The sequence below is a fragment of the Larus michahellis genome, chromosome 14 (assembly GCF_964199755.1).
Source record: "Larus michahellis chromosome 14, bLarMic1.1, whole genome shotgun sequence".
Taxonomy (NCBI): Eukaryota; Metazoa; Chordata; class Aves; order Charadriiformes; family Laridae; genus Larus; species Larus michahellis.
The window spans coordinates 673,900-700,508 of NC_133909.1; the positions used below are offsets into that span (position 1 = coordinate 673,900).

General features: G+C 43.1%; 1 protein-coding gene across 1 annotated transcript; it reads right to left on the reverse strand.

Moving 5' to 3' along the window:
- LOC141751365 (myosin heavy chain, skeletal muscle, adult-like) lies at positions 1 to 20,168 on the reverse strand. The gene is made up of 40 exons (XM_074607984.1): positions 20,131 to 20,168; positions 19,876 to 19,913; positions 19,102 to 19,344; positions 18,870 to 19,013; positions 18,620 to 18,776; positions 15,785 to 15,812; positions 15,573 to 15,687; positions 15,395 to 15,487; positions 15,205 to 15,268; positions 15,023 to 15,121; positions 14,828 to 14,931; positions 14,603 to 14,741; positions 13,769 to 13,887; positions 13,522 to 13,671; positions 12,326 to 12,496; positions 11,543 to 11,852; positions 11,311 to 11,387; positions 10,528 to 10,615; positions 10,320 to 10,437; positions 10,022 to 10,145; positions 9,797 to 9,933; positions 9,440 to 9,695; positions 6,979 to 7,221; positions 6,696 to 6,872; positions 6,465 to 6,610; positions 6,287 to 6,377; positions 5,809 to 6,198; positions 5,513 to 5,639; positions 5,240 to 5,358; positions 4,442 to 4,638; positions 3,957 to 4,140; positions 3,705 to 3,870; positions 3,409 to 3,533; positions 2,918 to 3,226; positions 2,595 to 2,798; positions 2,175 to 2,300; positions 1,909 to 2,079; positions 1,718 to 1,822; positions 1,484 to 1,579; positions 1 to 296 (listed from the first exon to the last, which is right to left on the reverse strand). Exons 3-40 carry the CDS (start codon positions 19,306 to 19,308, stop codon positions 141 to 143), a joined length of 5,832 nt encoding a protein of 1,943 aa, XP_074464085.1. The 5' UTR covers positions 19,309 to 19,344; positions 19,876 to 19,913; positions 20,131 to 20,168; the 3' UTR covers positions 1 to 140.
- Between the last annotated feature and the right edge of the window lie 6,441 nt (positions 20,169 to 26,609).

Below are 26,609 nucleotides of genomic sequence, written 5' to 3' on the forward strand. Positions count from 1 at the left end.
TCATATTGCGTATGCAGAGGAATCTACCATCTTTATTCTCTAGACATTGACATGGTTACAAAGACTAATTACAGAAGAAAGTGAGTGAGAGGTTCACATTTTGTGCAGCCCCCAGGTCACTTTGTTGCCTCAGGACATCCTCACTCTTCCTCTCCTATCTTCTTGCTGTGAAACTCCCGACTCTTCACTCGGAGCTTGTTGACCTGCGACTCTGCAATGTCAGCCCGCTCCTCGGCTTCCTCCAGCTCGTGCTGGATCTTGCGGAACTTGGAGAGGTTGACATTGGAGAGCTCCTCCTGTGCGGGGAGAGGGAGTCGGTGGTGAGGAGCCCAGGGCAGGGGTTTCGCTCCTCCTGCGCCTCCTCCCTGGGGGGATGCCCGGACCTCTATCCCCCCCCACCACTTCTTACACATAAGCCTCGTACAGACCTCCTCATCCTCCCTTGTTTAAAGTATCCCCTCCAAACAAACTTAAACAGCTTTTGAATTGTTATTGCTGTTCTGCCCCCTGGAATACGCAAAGGGAATGGACAGCACAGCAGTCTCCATTTTTAGCTGTCAAAAAAAATCTGTTTGAGGCTCAGTTTTTTATTCCTTACACTCAAAGGTTAGGGCTAAGAAAAAACAGCGGCACCAAGAACATGTATACAACCCAAAGGTGACATTATATGGTATCCTCTGGGAGGTACCTGCTCCCTCCTTCCACTCCCCACTAGATGAATATAGCTTCTCCTCCTTTCTCAATGTCTACTTTGACAGCACTGTTAGATGCCCATCTCCTTCTTCCCTAGCCATAAAACACCCCCCACAATCCACCCTCCTCTTCCAGCTACTGTCTGCAGTCACATATCTCATCACTTTGTCTTAGGAAGAATGTTGCTTTGTAGAAGAAATTCAAACTTTTTTCAAGTTCAGCGGATGAGCTAAGCATCTCTGTCTCCTATTCTGTCTCCGTGTCTTAGGTCTGCACTCTCTGATAGAAGGTGCCAAACTTAAAGTAGATGAGTCAGTTAGAACCCATCCATGTCCCTCTCACAAATCATTCACTCATCACAGGACATTGAAACCTCTCTATACTGGCCTAAGCAGGAAGGAACCTGACTCAGAAATTTATCAGCTGAGATATTGGTTGTGAGTTCTGTCTGTCAATCTGTTCTCCTGTACGTAAAATATTGCAGAATACCATAGATTATCCCTGACAGGAGAATGGCTGAAAGAAAACAATGTCAACAGTACTCTCAAGATTATGTTCCTAGAGTACTTAAGTGTCTCATGAGTGGCCACTCCTTACAGGTTTTACAAGGAGGAGTTTCTTCTAGGCATACAATAAAGAATTCCCAGATGACTGACCTTTCTTTCTCTGCACTTGAAGTCCATCATTGTTCACCACTTTCTATACTTCCACAAAACTCTTATTCATTTCCCATATGATTGATATTCATCCTCAGAAACAGATGCTTCTTACCACTACAAGCAATACTTACAGCTTCCTCAGCTTGTCTCTTGTAGGATTTCACCTTCATTTGCAGCTTGTCCACCAGATCCTGGAGCCTCAGAATATTCTTCCGGTCTTCCTCAGACTAAAGACGTTGGCAAACAGGAAAGAGAGTGAATTGGTTCCCCACCATGTGAGTTAGCAATTCCCTTTGGCAATCAAGTGCAAAAAATTCTACTTCCCGCGAGAGGGTGTGTCAGCCCAAGGAGGCCTCCTGCCGTACCTGGTAGGTCAGCTCCTTCACCCTCCTCTCGTACTTGCGCACCCCCTTCACGGCTTCGGCGCTGCGCTTCTGCTCAGCATCAACCTCCCCTTCCAGCTCCCGCACCTGCAATGAGAAGCCCATCTTTGGAGCTTCCCTGATGGCTGCTTACGTGACGTGTTCACTCCTGCAGAAATACCAGCCCTACGCACTCTGGCCTCCAGCTTCTGGATTTGCTTCTTGCCTCCCTTCAGTGCCAACTGCTCAGCCTCATCTAGACGAAGCTGCAGGTCCTTCACCGTCTGGTCCAGGTTCTTCTTCATCCTCTCCAGGTGGGCGCTGGTGTCCTGCTCCTTCTTCAGCTCTTCTGCCATCATGGCTGCCTGATGAGAGCAAAGAGGCAAAGCCATTTTTGGGGCTGGAGACAATCTGGGGAGAAGGAACTTATATTAAGCTGTGAAAGGATCTCCCGACTCACATCTGTGATGGCCTTCTTGGCTTTCTCCTCAGCGTTGCGAGCCTCCTGGATCGTATCCTCCATTTCACTCTGAATTTGGGCAATGTCTGTTTCCAGCTTCTTCTTGGTGTTGATCAAGCTGGTGTTCTGTGCCAAGAGAGAGTGCAAGACTTGTATTCTGAGGCCTGCAATACCAAACCTGCAGCGTGAGCCAAGTCTTTACTCTTCAAGCTTGCAATCAAAAATCTGGAATTCTTTTTAAAACGGTTGTTTACAAAATGTGAGGCGTTGGCTCAGGTGATGGGCGCTGAGCATACCTTCTGCTGTGGCTAGCAGGAGAGAGGCCATTGCAGACCACTGTCCTGCCCTATCCTCTGGTGTAGAGCGGCCCTCTGTGTCTGTTAAGTGTCAACACAACTGCTTTTGGTACCACACACTTACCTGGGTATGGAGGAGCTGCACGCGTTCAGTGGCATCCAGAAGCTCCTGCTCAGCCACTTTCCTGGAGCGCTCCGTCTGCTCCAGGGCTGCCCGTAGCTCCTCAATTTCAGCCTGCAGCAGGTTTGCTCTGCGCTCCACCATGGCCACCTGCTCCTTCAGGTCCTCCTGTGTCCTGAGAGCGTCGTCCAAGTGTATCTGGGTATCCTGTAAAAGAGGCAACAAAAATTGCAAGGTGTCAGTGTGTGCTTGGGTGTCAAAAATGTCAGGTTTTTTGTCTTACTGTAGCTTTGTTATTTGTCTTACTGTAGCTTTGCTGAACAGACCTTGAGCACTCCCTGTGTGTTTCTCAGGTTCTTTTGTGCCTCTGCAGCCACGCGGTTGGCATGGCTCAGCTGGATCTCCATTTCGTTCAGGTCTCCCTCCATCTTCTTCTTCAGCCGCAGGGCTTCATTCCTGCTCCTGATCTCAGCGTCCAGGGTGCTCTGCATGGACTCCACAATTCTGAGGTGGTTTCTCTTCATCTGGTCGATCTCCTCATCTTTCTCTGCTATCTTCCTGTCAATCTCAGACTTCACCTGGTTGAGCTCAAGCTGGAGGCGCAGGATCTTCCCCTCTTCATGTTCTAGGGAGGCCTGGACAAAGGGACACAAACATTTGTAACATCAATGGAGCTACTGCTTTCTAGTTAATTAGAGAATACTTCAGAAAACCTCAGCTGGCTGCACTCCCCAGCCAGAAGAGGGTAGGAACAAGCAGTTTTTAGCCATGTTTCCCCATTGCTCAATTTTTTAGTGCAGCGCTTAGGGGCATGTACCTCAGCTTCCTCCAGAGCAGCCTGGATTTCAGATTTCTCCTGCTCAATCTGCTTCTTGACTTTCTCCAGCTCATGAATTGCCTTTCCACCCTCAGCAATCTGCTCCGTGAGGTCGGAAATCTCCTCTGTGGGAGCAAAGACCAATGACATGGTCAGGCACAGAGCAGAATGGGAAGGGCCCTTTCACACCAAGGTGACAGGCATCTTTGCCGACCTGCAGGCACAGAACCATACGGAATGGCAGTAGCCGTGGCTAGGGAAAGAGCTCTGCCAGGAGCCGAGGAACGGGGACTTACGCTGCAAGTTCTTGTTCTCACGCTTCAGCGTTTCCAGGTGGTCCAAGGACTCCTCATAGGCATTCTTCATCTTAAACAGCTCTGTGCTGAGAGAGCGAGACTCCTTCTGGGAGGCTTCCAGCTCAGCCTGCGTTTCCTCATACTTCTGCTTCCACTCTGCCAGGATCTGAAGAGAAACGGGGCGTGAGTATGGCTGTGGCAATCAGGAGGGGATGCTCTGCCCAGGAGCCGCAGGCCTGGAGCCCAAAACACCTTGTCAAAGTTCTTCTGCTTCTTATCCAGCGCTGCGCAGGCAGCATTCGATCGCTCCACGTCAATCATCAGGTCCTCCACCTCATTCTGCAGCCTCTGCTTCGTCTTCTCCAGGGAGGCACATTTGGCATTGACAGCTTCAACGTGTTCCTCAGCATCCTGCAGGCGCTGTGCCAGCTTCTTCCTGAGAGGAGATAGGCACAGCTCACAGTCAGCATAGAGGAACCAATGTTCCAGTAACAAGAGCATGCTTAATCATTTTGTAGACTGCAGTGACACAGAGTTAAAAGCTTCATTTATGCTGTTCTTAGCCTTTGCCTTTACTAAAAACTAAATCTTCTATAGGATAAAAACTTGCACTATCCATTACCCTTCCCCAAAACAAATCCATGTCTTATTCCTCACAGTATCTTTGTGTATCTCTTCCAATGTTGCCTTTGAATTTTCAGTCCCCCCTGGCTTCTTCACATCCTATCACCACATACTTGGCCTCCTCCAGCTCCTCCGTGCGCTGAATAGCATCTGTCTCGTATTTGGTTCTCCACTGGGCCACTTCGCTGTTGGCCTTGGACAGGGCACGCTGCAGCTCCGCCTTGGCCTCCTGCTCCTCCTCATATTGTTCCCGCAGCAAGTCACAGTCGTGGCGAGCAGACTGCAAGGCATGGGCCAGGGCATTCTTGGCCTGGGGAGACAGTGCATTTGGGACAATGAATTTCCTGTGAGACATTAGAATGTCAATATAGGGAAAGTTGTTGAAAACTCTTTGAATCTGATATTTAAAGTCAGCCCAAGAAAAAAAGGTACATTGATTCCATGTTCTGAGAATCTTCTTATGCTTCCATTCATCAGAATCAAGAATGTTACCTCAGGAGAGATGATGGGTAAACTCTAAACAGAAACTATAAATCTGGGAATTGTTAAATCTTAAAATCTTATGTTCTAAAGTTTCAGCTTCCATTAGGGAAAAGTACAATTAGAAATGCAGTTTTTTAGATATATCTCAACTTTTTTCATATGTCATCATTTATCCAAATAAAGACTTAAATTTTCTTTCTCTGTCTCAGTATGCAGGTTGGAGGCAACGCCCTGTTCAGCTTCTCTTCCCACACTGAAGAGGTGAAAAAATTGTCCATCTAGTTTGAGAGCACCCAAATTAAAATGACATGGCTAATATATTCTGATTTGAGAGTAGTAAACATATTTCTGATGTGAGACTAGTAAATATCCTGAAAGAAGGTGGAACCTGAATCCCAAGTCAATCACCCTACAGGAAGTACCTTTACCTTTATTTCTTCCTCTAAATGTCTCTTTAGTTCCTCGATCTGTTGAGTAAATGCCTGTTTGCCTCTGGATAGCTGAGATATCAGAGCATCTTTTTCTTCCACCTGGCGTGAATATTCACCTGAAAATGTAAAAAGCAATACTCAACCAGTGTGTGTTTACAGCACTGTATATCACTTACAGAGTATAGACCAATTTGAGTAAAACACCGCTCTTTTACTTGTAATCATCAGTTACAGGTTCTCCGATTCCAGAGAGGTGTAGGGGTGCGTTACCTGCTTCTGTCTGCAGACGGGCTCTTTGAGTATTGAGGTCATTGATCATGCGCTGATGCTCTTCATCTTTTGTCTTAATTTCACTCAGCTGGTCTTCCAGAGTTCGACACATTTTCTCCAGGTTTGCCTATATGTCAAATGCATGTAAGGAAAGAGGATTATCACTAAATTCTAGCAGGTTGTTCCCATGATGAAAAACAACACAACTGTATGTGATAGCAAAATGTAATCAGAAAGTGCAAAATCAAGTGTCAGGTCATGTATCATAGGCCAGTAATCGGACAGAAACTCTGTACCTTGGCTTTGGAGACAGACTCCATGTTACTGGCCAAGTCATCAATCTCCATCTTCATCTCACTCTTCTCCTTCTCCAGCTTCTGCTTCACTCGCTGCAGGTTGTCAATCTGCTCCCCAAGCTCAGCTGTGCTGTCTGCGTGCTTCTTCCGCAGCGTGGCAGCCGTGGCCTCATGCTGCAGCGTGGCCTCTTCGAGGTCACGACGCATCTTCTGAAACTCTGCCTCACGCTTCTTGTTCATCTCAATCTGAGCTGCGGTAGCCCCTCCTGCTTCTTCCAGGCGCTCACTGATCTCCTCTAGCTCCCTCGAGAGGTCAGCCCGATGCTTCTCTGCTTTTGCCCGAGAGGTTCGCTCTGCCTCAATTTCCTCCTCCAGTTCCTCAATACGCGCCTGGGGAACATTAGGCAGCCTTCACACCCATGCCCTCCTCCTTCCTCACCGGGGACCCAGTGAAAGAGGGGAAGGAACAGATACTTGCCTGCAGCTCCTTGATCTTCTTCTGCAATTGCATGCCCAGGGCTTGCTCATCCTCGATTTTGCTCTGGATCTGGCTGATTTCAAAGTCTTTCCTTTGGGCAAAGCAAACCATGTTAGAGCTCAAAGGAAGAAGACAAGTGCACCAGCCCAGCGCTCAGGTGCCCCACAGCCACACTTACTTCTTCAGTTTCTCATCCAGCTGCTGCTTATCATTTTCCAAATCCATTATGCTGTCATGGGCCAGCTTCAGGTCTCCTTCGAGTTTCCTCTTGGCTCTCTCAAGGTCCATGCGCAGTTTCTTCTCTTGCTCCAGGGACCCTTCCAGCTAAACACAACACCACCATCAGTGCTCTCTTCGCAGTGTCTGACTGTGCAACATCTTTAATCTTCTCATATGCCTCTATACTTACATCGTCCACTTGCTGCTCCAGCTTGGTCTTGGCTTTGGTCAGCGTATTGACTTTGTCCTCTTCTGCCTGCAGGTCATCCAGTGTCTGCTGATGGGCCTCTTGGAGGGCTTTCTTCTCTTTTGTCAGCTTCACAATGGTCTCGTCCAGGGCTGCCATCTCCTCTGTGAGGTTTTTCACCTTTGAGAAAAGGGAGGAAATGCAGATAAGAAATGTTGTTTAAAACTTTACACTGTGTAACAAAACAGAGGTCTTTTCTGTAAGAGTGACATCTTCTGCTTTATACCTTGTTTTCAGTCGCATGTTTCTCCTTCTCAACCTTGGCCAGTGTTAACTCAAGATCGTCAATATCTTTCTTCAGCTCTGAGCATTCATCCTCCAGTTTCCTCTTCTTGGCTGTCAGCTCAGCATTAATTTCCTCCTCATCCTCGGCCCTTTCAGTCACTTCTTTAACTTTGGCTTCCAGCTGGATTTTGGTTTTGATGAGCTGGTCGCATCTTTCCTCAGCATCAGCCAAGCTGTCTGCTTCCTGGTGGGGAGACACAAATTTTCTTGGTTTGTTTTCTTAACTTTTCTATGTAAACATGTGTTGAAGTGTGGCCTAAAGTTGGCCTCTCCAGAACAACTTTAATCTTGCTTTTTTTTCTTTTTTGTTCTTAGGTGAATTATACAGCTTCTCAGTTGGAAACAATATTGGTTCCTAAACTTTTTTCTCTCTCTTAAAAATGTCTCACAGATGTGGTAGGTGTGAGAATTTCTCACTTACTTTGTAACTGAATCCTTCTAAACCCATTATGATTTTGGGACTAAAAGCTCTGGTAATCTCAGCAATAATTCAATAGAAAAAAAAGATTACTCTCTGACTAAATGTATTAAGACTGCTGCTTGTGCAAGTGGAGTCTTACTGTCGTAAATCAGATACCTGTGTGTCACCCTTCCATACTGTATCTAGACTGGCATATGCTGGTTTCAGATGATCACCACATCATCTTATTCTTTGGTGGGCTTTTGGTATAATGAATTTGTTTTGTCACAAATGAATTTGAAAGGCAAACATCTTATAAGAAATTCCAACAAGATATTTATTGTTCTCCATATAGTAGGGGAAAAATAGGTAACTCAGGATTCCCATTTTCTATGGGAATGTTCAAATAATTGGTAATTAATACAGTGTTCCAATTTTATTTGGTAATTTAAGTCATTTAATCAGTAGATTAAAATGACTTTGGAAGATAACATTTGAATATCAAATACTTTTGTGTATCTTTGTAAGCAATATTTTAGTTTGTGAAGTGCTGTGTGTCTACAAGGTTCATAGGCTTGTGGTGGTAAAATTACTGGTGTTTAAGATTGAGAGTTCTGGCTATGAAGTTATCTTTACTAAAAGAATATTCCTTTCAACTAAAAGCTAAGAGTCCATGATTGCTTCCAACTCCCCACTTCTGAACTAATATAGCACTGGGTGTGCCACTCCTATAAGCTCCACCAAGAGCCGGTCTATCCATATTGCCATGTTATTTTGTAGAATCATAGAACAGTTTGGGTTGGAAGGGACCTTTAAAGGTCATCTAGTCCAACCTCCCTGCAATGAGCAGGGACACCTCCCACTAGATCAGGTCCCATTTACTGTTTGATTCCTTCAAATGCTGCAGCTACTTAAGTTGAACATCCCTCCCAAGGATGGATACCAGGTATTGTTAACATTGAAATGATTGGGTTTTTTCACCACTCTCTTTTTTTTCTGATAGAGTGTATAGGTTGGGTCTCTGCAATCAATGGGCAGAAAAAAGGGGAGCAGAGGGGGAGATGCTGTCCAAATGTTCTCTCACTGTGTTTATAGTTAATAAAGCTTCTGTGTGACCTGTTCTAAGTTGGGACCCCCACACTGGGGACCCAAACACAGGTGCATTATGGAAAGATGGCTTTTAGTGGAAAGGAGTGTTATTTTAATAAAGATAACCTCTTAGCCAGATGTCTCAATCTTAAATATTAATAATTTTACCACCACAGGATGTTGTTTGTAGTGGAATTACCAGAGAAAATCCAGATAAGAGGTGCAAAAAACTACAATGTACAAAAAGCTCAGAAACTTCTGCTTCATTATAAATTTCATTTATAATATTGATTCATACCCATTAAGCCTAAAGCATACAGAGCTCTTTTGTGTAACTAACAACTCAGTGAAGAAGAACCCCCTGGATGCTGTCACTTTTTCTCGGAAACAGGAATTCTGTGTCTATATATTGTTAGACTAAGGAGAAAATTGAAGCTGTATTTCACAGTTACTGAGTGAATGATTAACTTCTAGTTATCTATTATTTTCCTGCACCTGAATTCACAAGTATCACTTTCAACTCTGGTTTTCATTTATGCTACAAAATGAACTCATTGTTCTATATCTTGGTGAGATGGAGATAACCCCTGCAGGACTCACCTACTCGGAGTTGGGGATTCAGCCAAAACTCTGCTCTGAGTATTTACTGTTGGCTAGCTATATCTGCTTCCTTCCTCTCATAGTGCAAGAGCACTGACTCCCACTTGGAGCTCCCTGCTTCTTTGCAATGGCCATCAGAGTGGTCATCACGCCACTGCCAGATGCTGATTTCCTCAACTTCACGTACATATGATGGATAATTCACCACATATCTGACTTTTGGTCTTCTACAGTCTGACCTTCTGCCTCATAAAGAACAGTCTGAATGTATAGACTCCTTTTCTGAGTGATAAATTAAAGGTGATAAACTCACAGCCTGCACTTGGAGCTGCAGGTCATTTTTTTCCTGCAGCAGGGCCACCATTTTCTCCTCCAGCTCCTTCCTCTTTGCTTCAGACTTTGCAAGCTCTTCCTTGGTTTTCTCAAACTCTTGTTTCATGTTGGCCATCTCCTTCTCAGATTCTGCGCTTTTCAGCAAGGGCTTGATCTTGAAGAAGAGCTTCATCCAGGGCCAGTGCTTGACATTCATGAATGCACGAATGTTGTACTGGATGCAGAAGATGGACTCCCTGAAGCATAATTCAAATGTACATTGAATATTTTCAATATGACAAGTGTCAACGCTTTCCCCCAAGTACAGTGACGTTAACTGAAGATGAGAAATGTCTACCTCCTCTCCACCATTCTCTGGTACTCCACTCTCATCAGGAAGCCCCTGCACCTGGCCTGTGTGCGGGTGATAATCTGTGCCAGCTTCTCATCCCTCATCTCCTCCAGGAGTCCCAGCAGCCCAGCTTTGAAGAACACCTTGAGAAAGGGAATATTGCAGGGAACGATCACTGTCAGGTAGAGCAAAGCACAAGCACAGAGTGAGTGAGTCAAGGAGGGTTTGTACCTTGGTGTGACCAAATTTGTACTGGGTGTGGTCCACATCGATTGAAGCAAGAAGCTTCTCAGAAGCCTTCTTGCTATCGATGAACTGTCCCTCTGGGATAGCACTGGCATTAAGCACCTTGTATCTGTGAAAAGAGAAGGAGGAAGACAAGGCTGTTTTTTCCCAATCAACACACACCAGCTACTGAACCCCACCAGCTCATATATAGCTATTTTTGACAACAGATTCCAGCCTGAATGAACCTATATGAATGAACCAACATTGCTTTTAATGATGCTGAGAAGTGCAGTGCTCTTACCTCTGTTTGAAGTCAGCATAGAGAACTCTGCTGGGGAAACCTTTCCTGCAAATTCTGATGCCTTCTAGCACGCCATTACACCGCAGCTGGTGAAGTACCAGTTCATGCTCCATGGCACCTAGAAAATCAGAGCGTAAATGAATACCACGGTTTCCAATGCAGAGAGGAATGGATGTATACAAGTTCTCTTTTTGCTTGAGCGTCTTACCAGGTGTTTTTGTTTCATTTGGGATGATGCAACGGACAAAATGGGGGTGAGTGCTCCGTAGATTGGTCATCAGCTTGTTTAAGTTCTCCTAGAGTGACCAGTTAGTAATGTAAGTTTCCTATGTCCAGTGTTTGATGCGTCAAACCCATGGTAATGACTTTATGACTTCTCAAAATTAGCTGGGTTTCAGAACATTTAGGTAAAGCCACAGAAACTGAATATTTCTTCTATTTGAAGATATTGAACACCGTTTTTAAAGACTGAAATACTACTATGTTGCTATTGATCCAGTGTAAGCTATACAATTTCACACTTTCGCAGAAAGTAATTAACTTTTAGATTTCTCATTTTCTGCCTTCTAAAGTCAATCTCCTTAAGTTTAAACAGGTGGGTTTATTTTCAAATAAGGTAAATATCTTCTTGAAGAATATTTATAAAGAGACTCTCAATTCCCCAACATATCAAACTCACAGAAATGCAGGAATGCTAAAGTTATATTTCTGGTCTGACCCAAAGACACAAAAATACAAAAAATGATATCTTAAAAAAACAAACAAACAAACAAACAAAAAACCACCAACCAGGATCTAGGATTAGATTTTCATGATCTTTGAAGACTGAGTGCTTATTTTATCAATAGTGAAAATTATCCTTGAAAATCTGATGTGGAATTTCCAAAGAATTTTACCACTGTTACAGCAATGCAAAATATCCCTTTCAAATTTAATATTAGCTTGCTGCCCTTCATCATATTATAAAGAGAAAATAAATGCAGTACTGTACCCGGAAAAGAGCTGAGACAGTCTGGAAAGAAGAACCCTTCTTCTTCCCACCCTTTTTGCCACCACCACCAGCAGCATCTGCAAATGGAAGAAAAGAAAAAAAAATATTAAAATATGGATGTTGCAAATTGGAGACTACAGAATACAAAACAACTTTAAATGTTTAGTGTTTACTGCTTTAATTATATGTCAACATTGTACCACACTGAAAATACAATTTTTACAGAGCTGACCTGCATCTGCTCCACCATAGTTGGCAAAGAGTAAGGCCAGTGTCTTCACTGATGATTTTTGGTACAACCCAATGACAGTTTCATTCAGGGGATCCTTGTTCTTCTCAAGCCAGCCAGTGATGTTGTAATCTACTGTGCCAGCGTAGTGCACCAGGGAGAAGTGGGCCTCAGCCTTGCCTTTGGCAGGCTTGGGCTTCTGGAAGTTGCTGGACTTGCCCAGGTGCTGGTCATAGAGCTTGTTCTTGAAAGAGGTGTCAGTTGCCTTGGGGAACATGCACTCCTCTTCCAGGATGGAGAAGATGCCCATGGGCTGGAAGACATTGCAACAGACAAGAGGGAGAAACAGATTAGAAAGCAGACATGCCTTGGTTGGAAAGTTCCTGGAATCAAAAGAGAATGCTGTATCTGTGCATTTCATGACAATAGGTCAGAGAAAATCAACTAACGCTCAACTTTTTTCAGTGTTGCTGTTTCATTTGAACTTATGTAAATGCCTTTGCTGATGATAATATTATAACATAGCTAAATACTATCCTCTCCATAAAGCTGATTTACTTAAAGAACATGACAATCTTTTATATAACTTTATTTTGTAATCTGAAAGTGAATACTCTCACCAAAAGTCCTGATATCTGACTATGATATCCAAAAACATTCCACCCTCTTGCCACTTTCACACAGTAAATATTTGAAAAAGCCAGAATATTCTCACATGCTTCTTAAGTAAGTTTCTTGGCAAGAATGGAAGATCCACCATATAATACACTGGAACAGGAAGGATACCTTCTCAATGAGCTCAATGCAGGCAGCCAGGTCCATCCCAAAGTCAATGAATGTCCATTCAATCCCTTCCTTCTTGTACTCCTCCTGCTCCAGCACGAACATATGGTGGTTGAAGAACTGTTGCAGTTTCTCATTGGTGAAATTGATGCACAGCTGCTCAAAGCTGTTGAACTGCCAGACATAAAAAGATACGCAACATTTTCAAGGTTCAGCAATAATAGCAAGGTGTTTTATTGTGCAATCCTAATTCATCATGGCTGATACTTTAAATCGGGAGGGTGATGAGGAGAAGGACTTCGAGGTGTTGGTTGATGAGAAGTTCAACATGAGCTGGCAATGCACGCTTGCAACCCAGAAAGCCAACCATATCCTGGGCTGTGTCAAATGAAGTGTGGTCAGCAGGTCAAGGGAGGTAATTCTGCCCCTCTGCTCCTCTCTCATGAGACTCCACTTGTAGTGCTGCATCCGGCTTTGGAGTCCTCAGCACAAAAAGGACATGGACCGGTTGGAGCAGGTCCAGAGGAAGGCCACGAAGATGATAAGAGGGCTGGAGCACATCTCTGAGACAGGCTGAGAGAGTTGGGGTTGTTCAGCCTGGAGAAGAGAAGGCTTTGGGGATACCTTTTAGCAGCCTTCCAGTATCTGAAGGGGGCTTACTAGAAAGCTGGAGAAGGACTTTTTATAAGGGCATGTAGTGATAGGATGAGGGGTAATGGCTTCAAACTGGAAGAGGGTAGATTTAGATTAGATACCAGGTAAACATTTTTCACTATGCGTGTGGTGGGCCCAGGTTGCCCAGAGAAGCTGTGGCTGCCCCATCCCTGGAAGTGTTCAAGGCCAGGCTGGACGGGGCTTTGAGCAACCTAGTCAGGGAGGGTGGAACTGGATGATCTTTAAGGTCCCTTCCAACCTAAACCATTCTATGATTCTATGAAATACAAGACCTCTTCCTGTGTAGTTTTCCTATGCTATCACTCTAGGATAGGCTTTGCATGTAGAAAAGAAAGAAGATTTCAAAATCAGTGTAATTCAGAGATTAGTTTTCTATTTATTTTTTTTCAGAATTAAAAAGGTGATTCCAAAACCCCTGCAAATAAGTGTAGGAAGATCCTAACTTCTATTAAAAATGTATGTCAAAATTCCCATTACTCTCAATTGTCCTTCTATGAAAATGCTAGGAAAACTGTGTTCCTTACATCAAAGATCTCGAAGCCAGCAATGTCCAGGACACCAATGAAGTACTGTCTGGGCTGCTTGGTATCCAGCTGTTGGTTGATGCGAACAACCATCCACAAGAACATCTTCTCATAGACAGCCTTTGCCAGGGCACCCACTGAATTGTTCACCTAAAGAAAGGAGAAAGGTTTGGAGGTTACTATACACAGCAGAGGAGAATCAACAGAACTATCAAAGCATGTTCCAGGTTTAACCTTTATTTCCTACCTGCTGCACGGTTTGACCCTTGGTCACATATTCATTCCCCACCTTGACTCGAGGGTAGCACAGTGCCTTGAGCAGGTCTGCTGAGTTCAGACCCATCAGGTACGCAGCCTTGTCAGCCACTAAACTCCAGAAAAGAGCAAGAGAGAAATAAATATTGATCAATTCCTAAAATATGGTCCTTGAGGGACTGTCTCAAAAGGAACAGCAATGTTCACTGTTACACAAAAAATGTCTGAATCAAAGCTACAAAGCTAATTTCTCTGTTGTCTTCAGGATTCAGCTTACAACACTTTCTGAGCTTCGCTTTCTACAAAAGTTCTTCAAGAGAACTCATCGCTTTCATCCTTTTCCAGGCATGACTGCGGGACTTCACACTTTCTTTCTAGTCATATTGCAAGAGGATTCATCACTCAGAGAGCTGGAGGCATGGATTATACTTCACGCTGTGACAGAGACTGATCAAATACACAGCTCACATCAGAGTTCCCCCCAATAGGTGAGAGTAAATAGGAGCACAGTCTCCCACCTTGTTAGAACTGACCTACTTCACTACTCCACAATAGATAGAGATTGCTAAACATGACTAATAATGTTACAGACATTAACAACCATGCCTCCTGGCTTCCTGGCAGTGTACACCAGATCTCTTATTAAGTAGTTACAGAATAAAAATACAGGTATCATTACATGAGATACGTCTCAACTCTCATCTAGCCATCAAACAAATATTGTTTTAGTTACACTTTTGCATACTTGAAGCCTGAAATCTGTGTAAGTCCCTCTTTTAGTGACAAAGACAATATCTTTTGGAAAGTTTGCTGAATCTGCTGGTACCTTCTGTGCCATCGGGCTCTGCCTGCTCCTCTCGTTGTTTCTGCTTGAACTTCAGGTTCCCATAGTGCATGACAGCCCCTGTCAGCTTGTAGATGGCGGTCTTTTCATCAGCAGTGAAGCCCAGGATGTCAATGGCACTCTGGCAAGAGAAACAGTAAAGTAAATATGTACCAGGGCTCTTATCCACCAGATGACCTGTTTTACCTGCATCTGTAAGTTACTTACATCTGTAGCCATGAGCTCCTCCTGGTCATCAATGCTGGGAACAGTGATTTCACCTTGACTTACGAAGTGGAAATCATAAGGGTTGGTGGTAATGAGGAGCATGTCTGAAAGCAATAAAAGAACAAAAACAAACTTAATTTAGCTTTCCAGACAACACAATGAGCTATTCTCAAAAAAAGTTACTGATATTCCTACCAATCAGCTCTGGCTTCTTGTTGGAGGTGATCTGATAAAATATGTGGTAGCTTCTTTCTGCCTTCAGCTGGAAAGTGACTCTGGACTTCTCCAGCAGATCTGGCAAGAACAGTAGGACAGAGTTAGGCAGAGGAACTGGGGAGAAGTAGAAGGAATGGGATCAGGCCAGGAGAGTCTCTTACAAGTTTCAATGTCAGCAGAAGCCAGTTTGCCCGTGGCTCCAAAGTGGATTCTGATGAATTTGCCCTGTTAAGAAGAAGAAGAAGAATTTTGGCCTAGGTGCATTTCATTGCCATCTCCTTATGTGGGAGTACCACTAGCACATCACCACTGTTATAGTGAGGAGGGATTTTGTCTAAAGCAACAACTTACAAAGCGTGAGGAGTTGTCGTTCCTCACGGTCTTGGCGTTTCCAAAAGCCTCCAGCAGTGGGTTAGCGCTGATGATTTGATCCTCAAGCGTTCCCTGCAGGAGGATAATTATTCAATTACAGTGTTTGGTTTACATGGAAATTACACGTCAAACATTCAGTCTGTTCTTCCTGACTCACCTGCATTTTGCCTGACGACTGCTCTTCCTTCTTCTTCTCCCCGCTCGCTGCAATTGTTGCAAAGTACTGGATGACACGCTTTGTGTTCACAGTCTTCCCTGCACCGGATTCTCCGCTGTCAAACCAAAGAGAGAAGCAGAGAGCGTGCGGTCAGGCAGGAGGTCCCCTGGCACCGTGCAGCCCCGCAGGGACCCAAGCAGGGATGTACATACGTGATCAGGATCGACTGGTTCTCGCGATCTGTGAAAGAGGCAGAAGCAAAGCGATTAGTAATATGTATCACGAATGTTCCCGATAAAAATATTCCTGGGACTTTTAGAAGGTGCACTAGCAGTAGGCATTCAATTCCTTTTATAAACCTGTGTACCTTCACCTCTAATTCCTTTTCCACATTTTAAAGCTCCCAGCTATAGATGGGAAGCTCACGTCAAGACTGAGGTAGATGGCTGTTGTAGCATCTGCGCTTCTTTTTCTGGATATTCTCTTCATGTCAATCTTTATGAAAAGGACTGCAACTAAGGAGTATTTTTGTAATCTGTAAGCTAAAGTGAACTGGAACACGTGCTTCTCATAAACTTTATAACGTAAGAAGAGGCACTACTGATCGGACCATAGGCCCCCCTAGATATTTTTTTGGTGAGTGGCCAATTCCTTTATTGCCTAAAGAAAATCACAAAAAACGCATAAGCATATAGTAACCTTTGACCAGAATACTCTCCCATACAGCAGCATATTGAAATTTTGGGACTTCCAGAACTAGATTTGATGGTCTTGTGTGTAATAGCTTGGGCTGAGTTTGCCTTCCAGAATTTTCTCTGGTTGTATTTTTAACCCATGCTCCGTTCTTTTTGTGTCGCTTCAACTTTTGTCACCTTTGTCTTGACCTGTTCCATTTCTACTATATTCTTTTTTGAAAAAGGAAGGGCAGAAATGCACACAGTACACAAAGTACAGACATTCCTTGGGTACCACCATGACATAATGATGGTTTCTGTTCCGGTCTCTATTTCTGACTCAGTGATCTCCACCTTTCAACTTGTTATTTTGTAGATTTCTGATCACTGAGCAAAAGTTTTTCAAGCTCTATTAAAGGATATCGATAACAAAAGCAGCAGAATCAGAAAGCTTGTCAGCATTTCTAGATCATTTAAAAAATGCTGAACAGCAGAAGTCCCAGAAAAGATCCCAGTGCAACTTCATTGAGAAAATCTTTGCGCTGTGAGAAGCGGAAAAAAAACCCTATTTTTGCCATGTCTTCCTTTTTCTTAACCAATTCTTTTTGAACCTTCTCAATTCTATAGCTGGTAGTGAATGTAAGCATAAAGGATTATGCTAAGAATAGCTGCTTTATCAACCGTACTGAAGATGTTTGTTGAATTCAGATAGGTTACCTTGACCAGCTCTCCTTTGTTAAAAACAATCAGTAGTTTTGTAAGGCAAGACTTCCCTTTAAAAAAAATGCATCTTTTTCTTCTTGGTAAGTCACATATATTCCCATGCCCAGTAATTACCTTGCTTAGAAATTGCTGACACTTTGTCTTTTACAAAAATCAAGCTTATGGGTAGGCTGTTCCTTAAAACTCCCTCACAACTCTTTTCAAAAGTTAGTGTAGCCCTCGCCGTTTTCCAGGCATTTTTCAGTGAGAATTTTTGGTCGGTAGAGTTCCATTGGAATGCCTTGTTGAACTCTATCCTGGCAATTTGCTAGTGTTTATTTTATTGTTGTTTTGGGTTTTTTTAAGGACACTTCAATCAGAAGTTCCTCTGATGAATCCCACTATAAGGAGGAGGTCCAGAAATGAATGCTTCCCACACTGCTTTAAGGTAAACAAATTAAAAATCTCGTATGGTTATTGATAGGACCTTATATTTTCCAAGTTGTCTTTTTAAATTTTGACTGTGTCAGTACAGACTCTACAGGCTTGTTTTAAACCCTTCTGCTCCTTATGTATTTGGAAAAGAAATAAGCATAAGTTTTTACACCTGATGCAAGTTGTTCTCAAATCTTTAATTTTGCATGTCTTGTGTTTTCACACTTCACTAGCCAGAGTTATGTTTGGAAGAAAGTCTATGTATGTTTAATAACCTGCCTTTATAGGCTGTGTAAGTAAGTGGACTAGGTTTCAAAGTGATTTTTGCCAGATTATTTAAATTTGGTCTAAGCCTCGAGGATGCTGTTTTCCAATAATCTGCATGCAGTCTGAAGAGACTGAGCCATTAGGTAACTAACTCCCAGTGGAAAAGTCTGAATTTGCAATCACCACGTTCCTGCATACGTCATGAAGGTGCCAGCGAGAGTAAGCGTATGATGACCTACATAAACGTTGCCATGATACGGCACGCTAACCACATATCAATTTACTATTGTTCCATTTTCGTCATCTTCTATTCAAATCAACCTTCTTACTGCTCCAAATGCTCCAGAATTAAATACAGTAATTGGAGAGGGAGGAGGGGGAAAGATTTATTCTAACAAATTAAAATATACCTTGCTTTGTTTAATATTCTTCTGACTAATCTGCTCTTCTGTGAAATTCTGGAAAACTAGAAAAGATGTCAGGACCCTTCTTGCTTATTGCTTGCGTTTATAATAATGAATGGAAAAGAAGAAATTGTTTCTGAGATGGAGGGAGGAAGTATCGCTTTTCTGAGCAGGTTTCACTGTGATGTCTGACTAGGACTGCTTCCTGAGTTTTCGTAAAAACACCACAGGAAGCATTGGCTTCAAAGTTGAATCTCCTTTCCCTTTACATCAAAAAATCAGAACTTTAAAAGTTCCTCCAAATTTCTTTGAAGTAAAAGCTGACACTGCTGTATTCAGCGTTAAACAATATCCTCCTGAATATCTTGGACAGCAAATTCTAATGTTGATTGTTAGAAACATGATCTCAATAATGGTGTCCAGTTACGAAAACATTTCCAATGATGAGAGGTCATCCACCCTCCTCCCAAAAATATTAGACTGAACTATTTTGCAGAGAAAAAAAATTTTTTAGCCTCAGTGAGTGTTCACAGTCAAATAATTTTAAAGAAAATGATCAACTCACCAGTCAGCATGAACTGATAGGCGTTGTCAGAGATGGAGAAGATGTGTGGAGGGGCCTCCTGGCGCTTCTTGCCTCGGTAGGCCAACACCACCTCCGGGTTGTACACCGGCAGCCACTTGTAGGGGTTGACAGTGACGCAGAAGAGACCCGAGTAGGTCTGCGAGGAAGGGAGATGGCACGTTGGCTTCCACTTAGCCTGGCAGAGCGGTTCCTCCTAGCTACCCAAAGGCAGAGTGCTGCTGGTACTTACGTAGATCATCCAGGCTGCATAACGCTCTTTGAGGTTGTACAGCACAGCGGGTTCGTGGAGGTGGGTCATCATGGCCATGTCCTCAATTTTGTCGTACTTGGGAGGGTTCATGGAGAAGACCTGATCTTCCTTCACGGTCAGGGTCTGCCAAGGAAACAGAAGGTCCATGTATGTCAGCTAAGAGCTGATATTTGGAATCAAATGGTGTCCTTCAGCCTTGTTTTTCACTCACCTCTCCTGCTTCAGTCTTGACGGTGACCTTCCCTGTTTCTCTGCTCTGGATTGTCCCTTTCACAAAGGATTCCTTTGCATGCACCACAAAGACGGATGTCTTGGCGTCAAACGGCTTGTTCTGGGCCGCAATTCTCTCCTTTTCTGACTTTCGGAGGTAAGGAGCCGCCTCTCCAAAGACGGCCATCTCAGAGTCTGCAGAGGCCATGGCTGCGCTTTATTGAAAGCACGTCAGCAGAGGTGTCTGGTGGGGAAAAAATGGTTGTGGATCACTGAGAATAATAACAAAATCCATAGCAGTGAGAAAACTACTTGCTTTTTATCTAATAAATTGCTAGGTATTGTCCCAGAAAATCTCTTAGAAGCAACCACTTAGGTACTTTTAAGTTAAGTTAAGAGTGAAACTTAGTCTTCCAAAATACTTATAACAGTAAATAGAACATCTTCTGAATATTGACTGCAATGTGTTAACTTGATAAATTCTGACCAGATTTGAGGTCTTCACATAAAGGAATCTACAGCCAGAGAAAATCACTCTCTGTTATGGTCCTTACTTATGACTGATGAATTTTCAATAGAGTACGTCTTGTTAAAGCATTACCTTGTGTGCTAAAAATGAAAAATTACTTTACTTCTTAGATCTTCCCTATTTTCAGCAACCTAGCCTAAGGAAAAGTCAGCAGAAATATAAGAGGATTTATGAAGAGAGCTCATGCAGCTGTATAAAAGTCCTGTCTCAGGCTGTACACTAGGAGTGCATAAATCAGATCGTTACCTTTGGAGAAAGGCTTGTGTCCTGGAAAGTGGCCAGCTCTGTAAAATAGGAATGGCAGTTGTTTCTTATTGCTGCACGGAATTCCAGAGATAAATTATAGACTGAAGATACAGACATGCATTGAAATTATATTGAAATTTTTTGTACACATGGGCACTGCCTCGTGGAAATGGTTGCCAGAGGCAGGAAAAATGGAATGGGATATTGCAAGGACATTGTCCTCTTTCTTCAGGCTCACAAAATGCATGCACTTACCTTGAAGCCTTCCGTGGAGACAGGCCAGACTTGTCCCTGGGAGATTTTATAGCTTCTCCTCTGCAGATGCTGCAGATGCTCCCCCTTTCTTCGGTCAAAACATTTCTGGCAAACCTTCTTTGGCAAAGCATTGTCTGGCAAACTAAGGGCATAATTTTCATTTGATTTGAATGATATAATTAGAACATTTTTATATCTTACTGACTATGTGAATACATCTATAAATAATTTGTCAAGAGTGTTAAGGAGAGAATCTAGAGTACTCAAGGCACTTAGAGAACTTGGATGCAGGGACTTATCGTTCCTCTTGCTGACTTTCTCAGTGATTTGCTGCTTGACCCATGCTAGTTTCCTTGGTATGTTGACAACACAATTTTTCAGTCATGCAATGGGGATGATAAGGTCTATGATGCTTTAGGAACACATGCATTCAGAGGAACAGAAAAGTGTGTAAAAATCCAGCAAATAATTGTTGTTAAGAGCCACTTTTCAGTGGTGGTTTCTAAAAAGCAGAAAGTCAAAATGTATTACAGCTGAGGTCTCTGTATAGGACACTCTCAATAGCTGAGAGGGTTTGAAATACAGTGAGTTGGAAGCTTGACCCAAGTAATGGGAGACTCTACTTTGAAATGGAACTCTTGAATAGATTCCTGGTCTGACTTTTGAGGTATCATATTAAAATATATACATGTGCATGCATAGGTTATATATGGTTTTGTGCATATCATTTAAAAAGTGGTTCCCCAAGAAACTCTGCTTTCTTATTGTTCACTCTCTTACACTTTTTACTTGCATTTGACATATGCTTGCTCCTATTGTTGTCTGCATAAATAACCAGTTCCCTCTGTCAAATCTGAAGTTCCAGAGGCTCCCATAGCCTCTCCCTAGCTACAACTCCTCAAAACAACATCCCTTACCCTGCCATGCCTGTACACACAATCACACATATCACCTCAAAATATAGTTCCACATACTATGCATTCTGATAAATCCTCAGTCTAGCACTGCTGTGACATCAAAATATGCATATTTATGCATTCACAGTCCCAGAAAAATCTAACAACACAATAGTGCCTGTATCAGAGCTTTAGAGGCAGCAGGCAGTTTTCTGTAATGTTGATGGTATGTGAAAAGGAGATTTGCTGGTGGTCCAAGAGACTAACTAATCTAGTTTTAGGAAAGGGTGTAATCACTAATCACTTTAATTTCTTCAGATCCTCCAGGTCTAAACACATTTTTCTCCTGTGAATAACACAAGGACGAGGTTAGATAAACAATGTCTGGGGTCCAGTGCAATATGCAGCATCAGACTACACCCTGTGCTGTAGGAGCCCCTTCCAAGAGTCCTCTGGCACTTGCAGCACCCACGTTTTGGGCCCCAGACTGGAATTCAAACCCAGAGCTCACCCCTGAGCTCACTACACATTTTATGGTGGCAGCTGAATATCTCAGAAGGCTAATCTTTTCACATGGATTAGGAAGAAGAGCTGCTCAGGACTGGTGTAATTTTGAATTCTTGTCTAGTGCAATACAGTAATGTGGAGAGCAATTAACATCTGATTTGATCACACATTCTTCACAAAATAATTCTTCATATAGGAATAGATGCCTGTCAAATTTCCCTGTATGATCAGCTGCCACGCACAAATCCTTGGAGAAAGATGAGGCATTCAGTTACTGGGAACATATACTGACAATGGCCTCGTCTTCCTTTTTGGTTGAACAGTAGACTCATACCAAATAGATTGCACTCAGGAGTAGTGGAAATTGTGAAGCTGAATTCCTTCCAACCCTTGCCATGTTCAGCACTGAAGTCCTGTGTTAGTATTTCTCCATGCTCATGCTGATCAGGGAATTCAGGTCCCTCAAATTTCCTGCTTCAGGCCCTTCACCAAGTCTTTGCTCATTTCTTAACAGCTGTTGTCTCAGGACGGTAACACCAACTGCAATTAGGAGAGGACTACCGGACTGCTAGAGCAATGAAAGTAAGATCAATAGGAGATCACAACTACTCCACAGAGAATGGGCAAATTTTATTTTGGATTGTAGTATCAAAAACTGTATTTGTGGACACTGTCAGCGAGTGCTTCATGAAACCACTAGTTAGAGAGTGAAGGAAAGGCAGTTTTGACTTACCTTACCTATACAGCTGTGGACATAGTTGAAAATAAAGCTGTTTAAGAATTGACCTATGGCAATACATGTAATGTAACATCCTTGGAGGAGTTAAAATAGCCCCCAAAATCCAAGATGATTGTGTTTATAAAGCACATAGAGAAAACAACTCAAACGGAAGCAGTTCAGTTTCAGTAGACTGAAGACCACTTAACGATATCATAGTAGAGGTCCAGGGCAAAGGGATGCTAATTATCAGAAAAGACCTGATAAAAGACAACAGTCACTTCATCGTAGAAACCAATCAGATTGGTCAAGCATGATTACTTTCCTTGGTAAATACATGTTGGCTGCTCTCGGTTATCTTCTTGTCCTTCACATCCATAGGAACAAGTACCAAGAGGACAAATCTTCCAAATAATAAAAGTGAAACTGAGCAGCTTACAGTTTCACTGATCCTTCTTCCTGCCTTTTTAAAAGATGGACATAACATTAGCCTTTTTCCAGTCATATGGGACCTTCTCTGTGTGTCATCATTTTTCACCAATGATAAACATAGGCCTTGCAATTACATGGGCAAACTCCCTCAGCATCCTTTAATGATATTCATAATGATGATAATCATACCCAGCCCCAAAGGTAAGAACATCCAGCCTCTCTCAGTAATTCCAGCTTCTCTAAGTCGTAAGTTAGGACTTCCCCACTGTTGGTTGTACTTTTCCTTCTCAAACTCCGTTGGAAGATGCAGATACCTGGGGACAAGCTTCGTCTATGAAGACTGATGCAGAAAAGGTGCTGCATACTTAAGTGCTTTCTGCATCATCTCTCACCAGGTGGACTCCTGCATTCAGTGGTAGACACACATTTCTCTGAACTCCCTTCTGCGTCATCCGTGCAGAACTGTTATGCTTAATGTCCCTAAGTGCCCAAGCAATGCTTTATATTCCTATTTTGTTGCCAGTTCTTGCCTCCACCTCTTATAGACTTTTGTGGTTTAGGTTATCAAGAAGTTTGCCGCTTCGCTAAGATGAAATTCCCAGTCTTCCTGCAGAACAAGGTAGTTTGTTTCTGAGGTCTCAATAATTTTCCTTTAAACCCCAACCATCTCTCCTCAGTAGTATTCTCTTTCACAGCTGCTGCCAAGGGTGTTCTAACTAGCAGTTCCCTGAATACAATGAATTCCAGTCTTACGAAGTTTGAGTGCTAATTCTGTTGCTTACCTCGCCAGTTTTCCACTAGATCCTTCACTCAGTCATCATGTGGTTGCTGCAGCCTGAGATGCCATCTGGGATCATGTTTACCATAAGTTCATCCCTTCTTCCAGTACTCAACATTGCCTGTCCAGTATTTACTTAAGGATATTGTCATTAGCACACTCTAAGAACTTCTGGCATTGCGTACCCAGTGCTGTTGCCCTCCTAGCAGACATCCACATGGCTGAAATCCTCCCTAATGTAGAGGAGACTTCTGCCTTTCTACTAGCTGTAGAAATCCTCCTTCACTACTTTGTCTTGGTCAGGTTGTCTATAACAGACCTCATCACAACATCCTTCATTTTCCTCCTGTCTCTGGTGGGATATCTACAGTTTCACGCTGGAGCTTTGCACAATTAAGGAGCACTTTAACACAAAGCATATATCCTCCTCATCTTCCCTGTCTATTCTTCCTAAACAGTCCATACCCTCCCATGACCATGTTTCAGTAGTGCACACTATCCCACCATATGTCCATGATTCTGACCATGTTCCCCTTCTCCCTTGCAAAATTCCTACACTTGCAGCTATTCCTCTGTCAATTCTGGGCTTCCGATGATTAAGCTGATTTCACACCCTTGTTATCAGGTTAGTAGTCTCATTTCCTTTTCAGTCCTCAAATACAGATATCCAAAAATCTAGAGGAACTCAAAGGTGAAGTTGATAAATTTCCAAACATGGTGTGGAAGCTCCTACTTTAAAATTTGTTTGGATATCACAGGACTAACAGTTGAGTAAAGTAATCCCATGATATTAAAAAGGTTCATGGGGAAATCACGGGAACTAAAGTGCAGTAAGGCTGATGCCTATACTGGACAAATCATTAGAAATTATATTATAAAACAAAATTAATGGACACAGGAAAAAGTGACAGTCTTTCACCTGTCTTTCTAAAGGGAAGTCTTACTTCACAAACCTTTTGCTTCTTTGAAGGCCAGATAAAGCGTGTAGATTTAACTATCAAGACTGCAGCTGTAATGCTAAATAAATCTTCTCCTGAGTGCAATCTCTGATATTAGACAGAATGGTGCAGGATGCCTTGCAGCCAGCCCTCAGTGCTTGCGATCACCAGAATTGTCTGGCTGCATCAGCACTGCATAACTCTCGGCTTGGATCTCTGCTGTTTAGCAAATGCCCACTTTCCTTTTCGCACCACGGAAATAAAGTATAAAGCTGTAGCTTCTCCCTTGAAGTTTTTAATAGGTGACATTAAACGATGGTATGGAGGGAAAACTGTAAACTGCAGCACTGGCATCTGTGTGCATGTTGCTCACAAAAATTATCTGTGAGCAGTTTTCAGAGGGAAAACCCCTTACCCTTTGGACTAGATTTGGAGGAATTAGAAACTGAGAAGGAAACTGTGAGAAAGTACATAGAAAAAGGCTGGGAGGCCAACATGGGAAGTTCAGGGGAACTTTCAGGAGAAAAGAAGACCTAAACTTTTACCCTTTCCTCCAGATTTTTTTTCAGGAAGATAAAGATTGTATTATTTCATATTTGCAGGCAAATAAACTTGAAGAATTTTCTTCCGCAAATTTTAAAATCATGATCACATGGACAGACAGATAGGTATTTTTTAAAAAGCTCTAGGATATAAACCATGCTTTGGATTTGTTTTAATTCACAGAGATTATCAATCCCACACAAGTGATAAATTTCTGTGATATGGCCTATTGGGCATTCCAGTTTCTTGCAAGGGAGTACTCTGTAATACGCATTACTGGATCCAGACTCCATACAGATTTAGCTCCACAGTTCTCCGTGAGTTAGGCCACAGAAAACTGGCCAATTTCCTCTTCAAGCATGGGGCAGCCAAGATGATACCTGTCTTTGGGAAGAGGGTTCTGCTGAAATAAGCAGCAATGTCCTGCTCCAACACAAAGAGGGAAATGAATCCTGTCAGCATTGACTTTCTGCCACTTCTGTTTCCATCCCTACAGGGCCTGGATTCCACTGGGACTAGAAGCAAACCACAGCACAGTCAGAAGCAGCAGAGCGAGAGAAATCTCTATATACAGATGGTCCTTCACAGACATACAGTGTGGGCGAAGTGCTGGCGTGATGACACCCAGGCATGCTTGAAAACAGATCCCATCCCACTTTCTGTAAGTCCCCACAATGTGATTTCCCCTCCCTTGCGTTCAGTGAGCATGACCTGGAGAGAAAAAGGGGCACTCATGAGCACAAACCATGACACAGGTGAAGTGTGAAAGTGGAGCGCTTGTCAAGGGCTCTTGAGCTTGTGGCCCGATGCAAACCTCACTCTCTGCTCTGCTTCTTAGAGCAGCAGCATCAGCCTTGTAACCTGCCTAGTTAGAAGGAAATTCCAGTCCCAGTATCTCCATGTCATTGTCATACATCCACCTTCAGGCCTCCTGCTTAGGTCCTCCACTCCCTTCACCCTGGACCAAGCTGACCAGGACCTCCTGGCCAGTTGCAATAACAGGACAATACGCATGGTTGCAAGACTTCAGCTTCCGTTTCAGGTCCATTGGTCTTCTTTTCTGCCCTGAGAGAAACAACTAAAGCAAACCCAGTTGGACCATGTGGGAAACAACCAGAAAAGTTCAAGAAGGCATCTTCTTGGGGGTCAATATATATGGTGTAAAATTTAACCTTGGCAGCAGTGAATTCCAGTGCAGAAATGTAGCTGAGTTGGTGAGCTCCCATCTAAGTCTTTGAAGGAACACAACATTAAAGTCATCGTCACACAGTTCATGCTTTCACAATAACCTCATTAGATTCCTTTAACCATGCAGCTATCCTAGAGTAGCCACACCAGGGATTTCATGGGCGTTTTGAGGTGTTGTGTTCAACTGGGCATCCAGTTGGTAGATACCAAAACAGAATGTCCTGACCCATGGAATCTCCCCAGCAAATGGAGGGTGGTTTCTGAAAGATAAGTAGTTGCCTCCTTTGCACTGAGCTCACACACTCTTTCATGGGACTTTTCATGAAGATTGACACCAATGGTGTTAAACGTTCATCTCCTGCAGAAGTGGAGAGAATTCTTTCACACAAGCAATTAGCAGATCTCAAGATGGCACTGATCTCACGCTGTCCCTTCAACGTCGTGTCATCAGCAGTTATCCTGGAAGGAGGCTTGGCAAG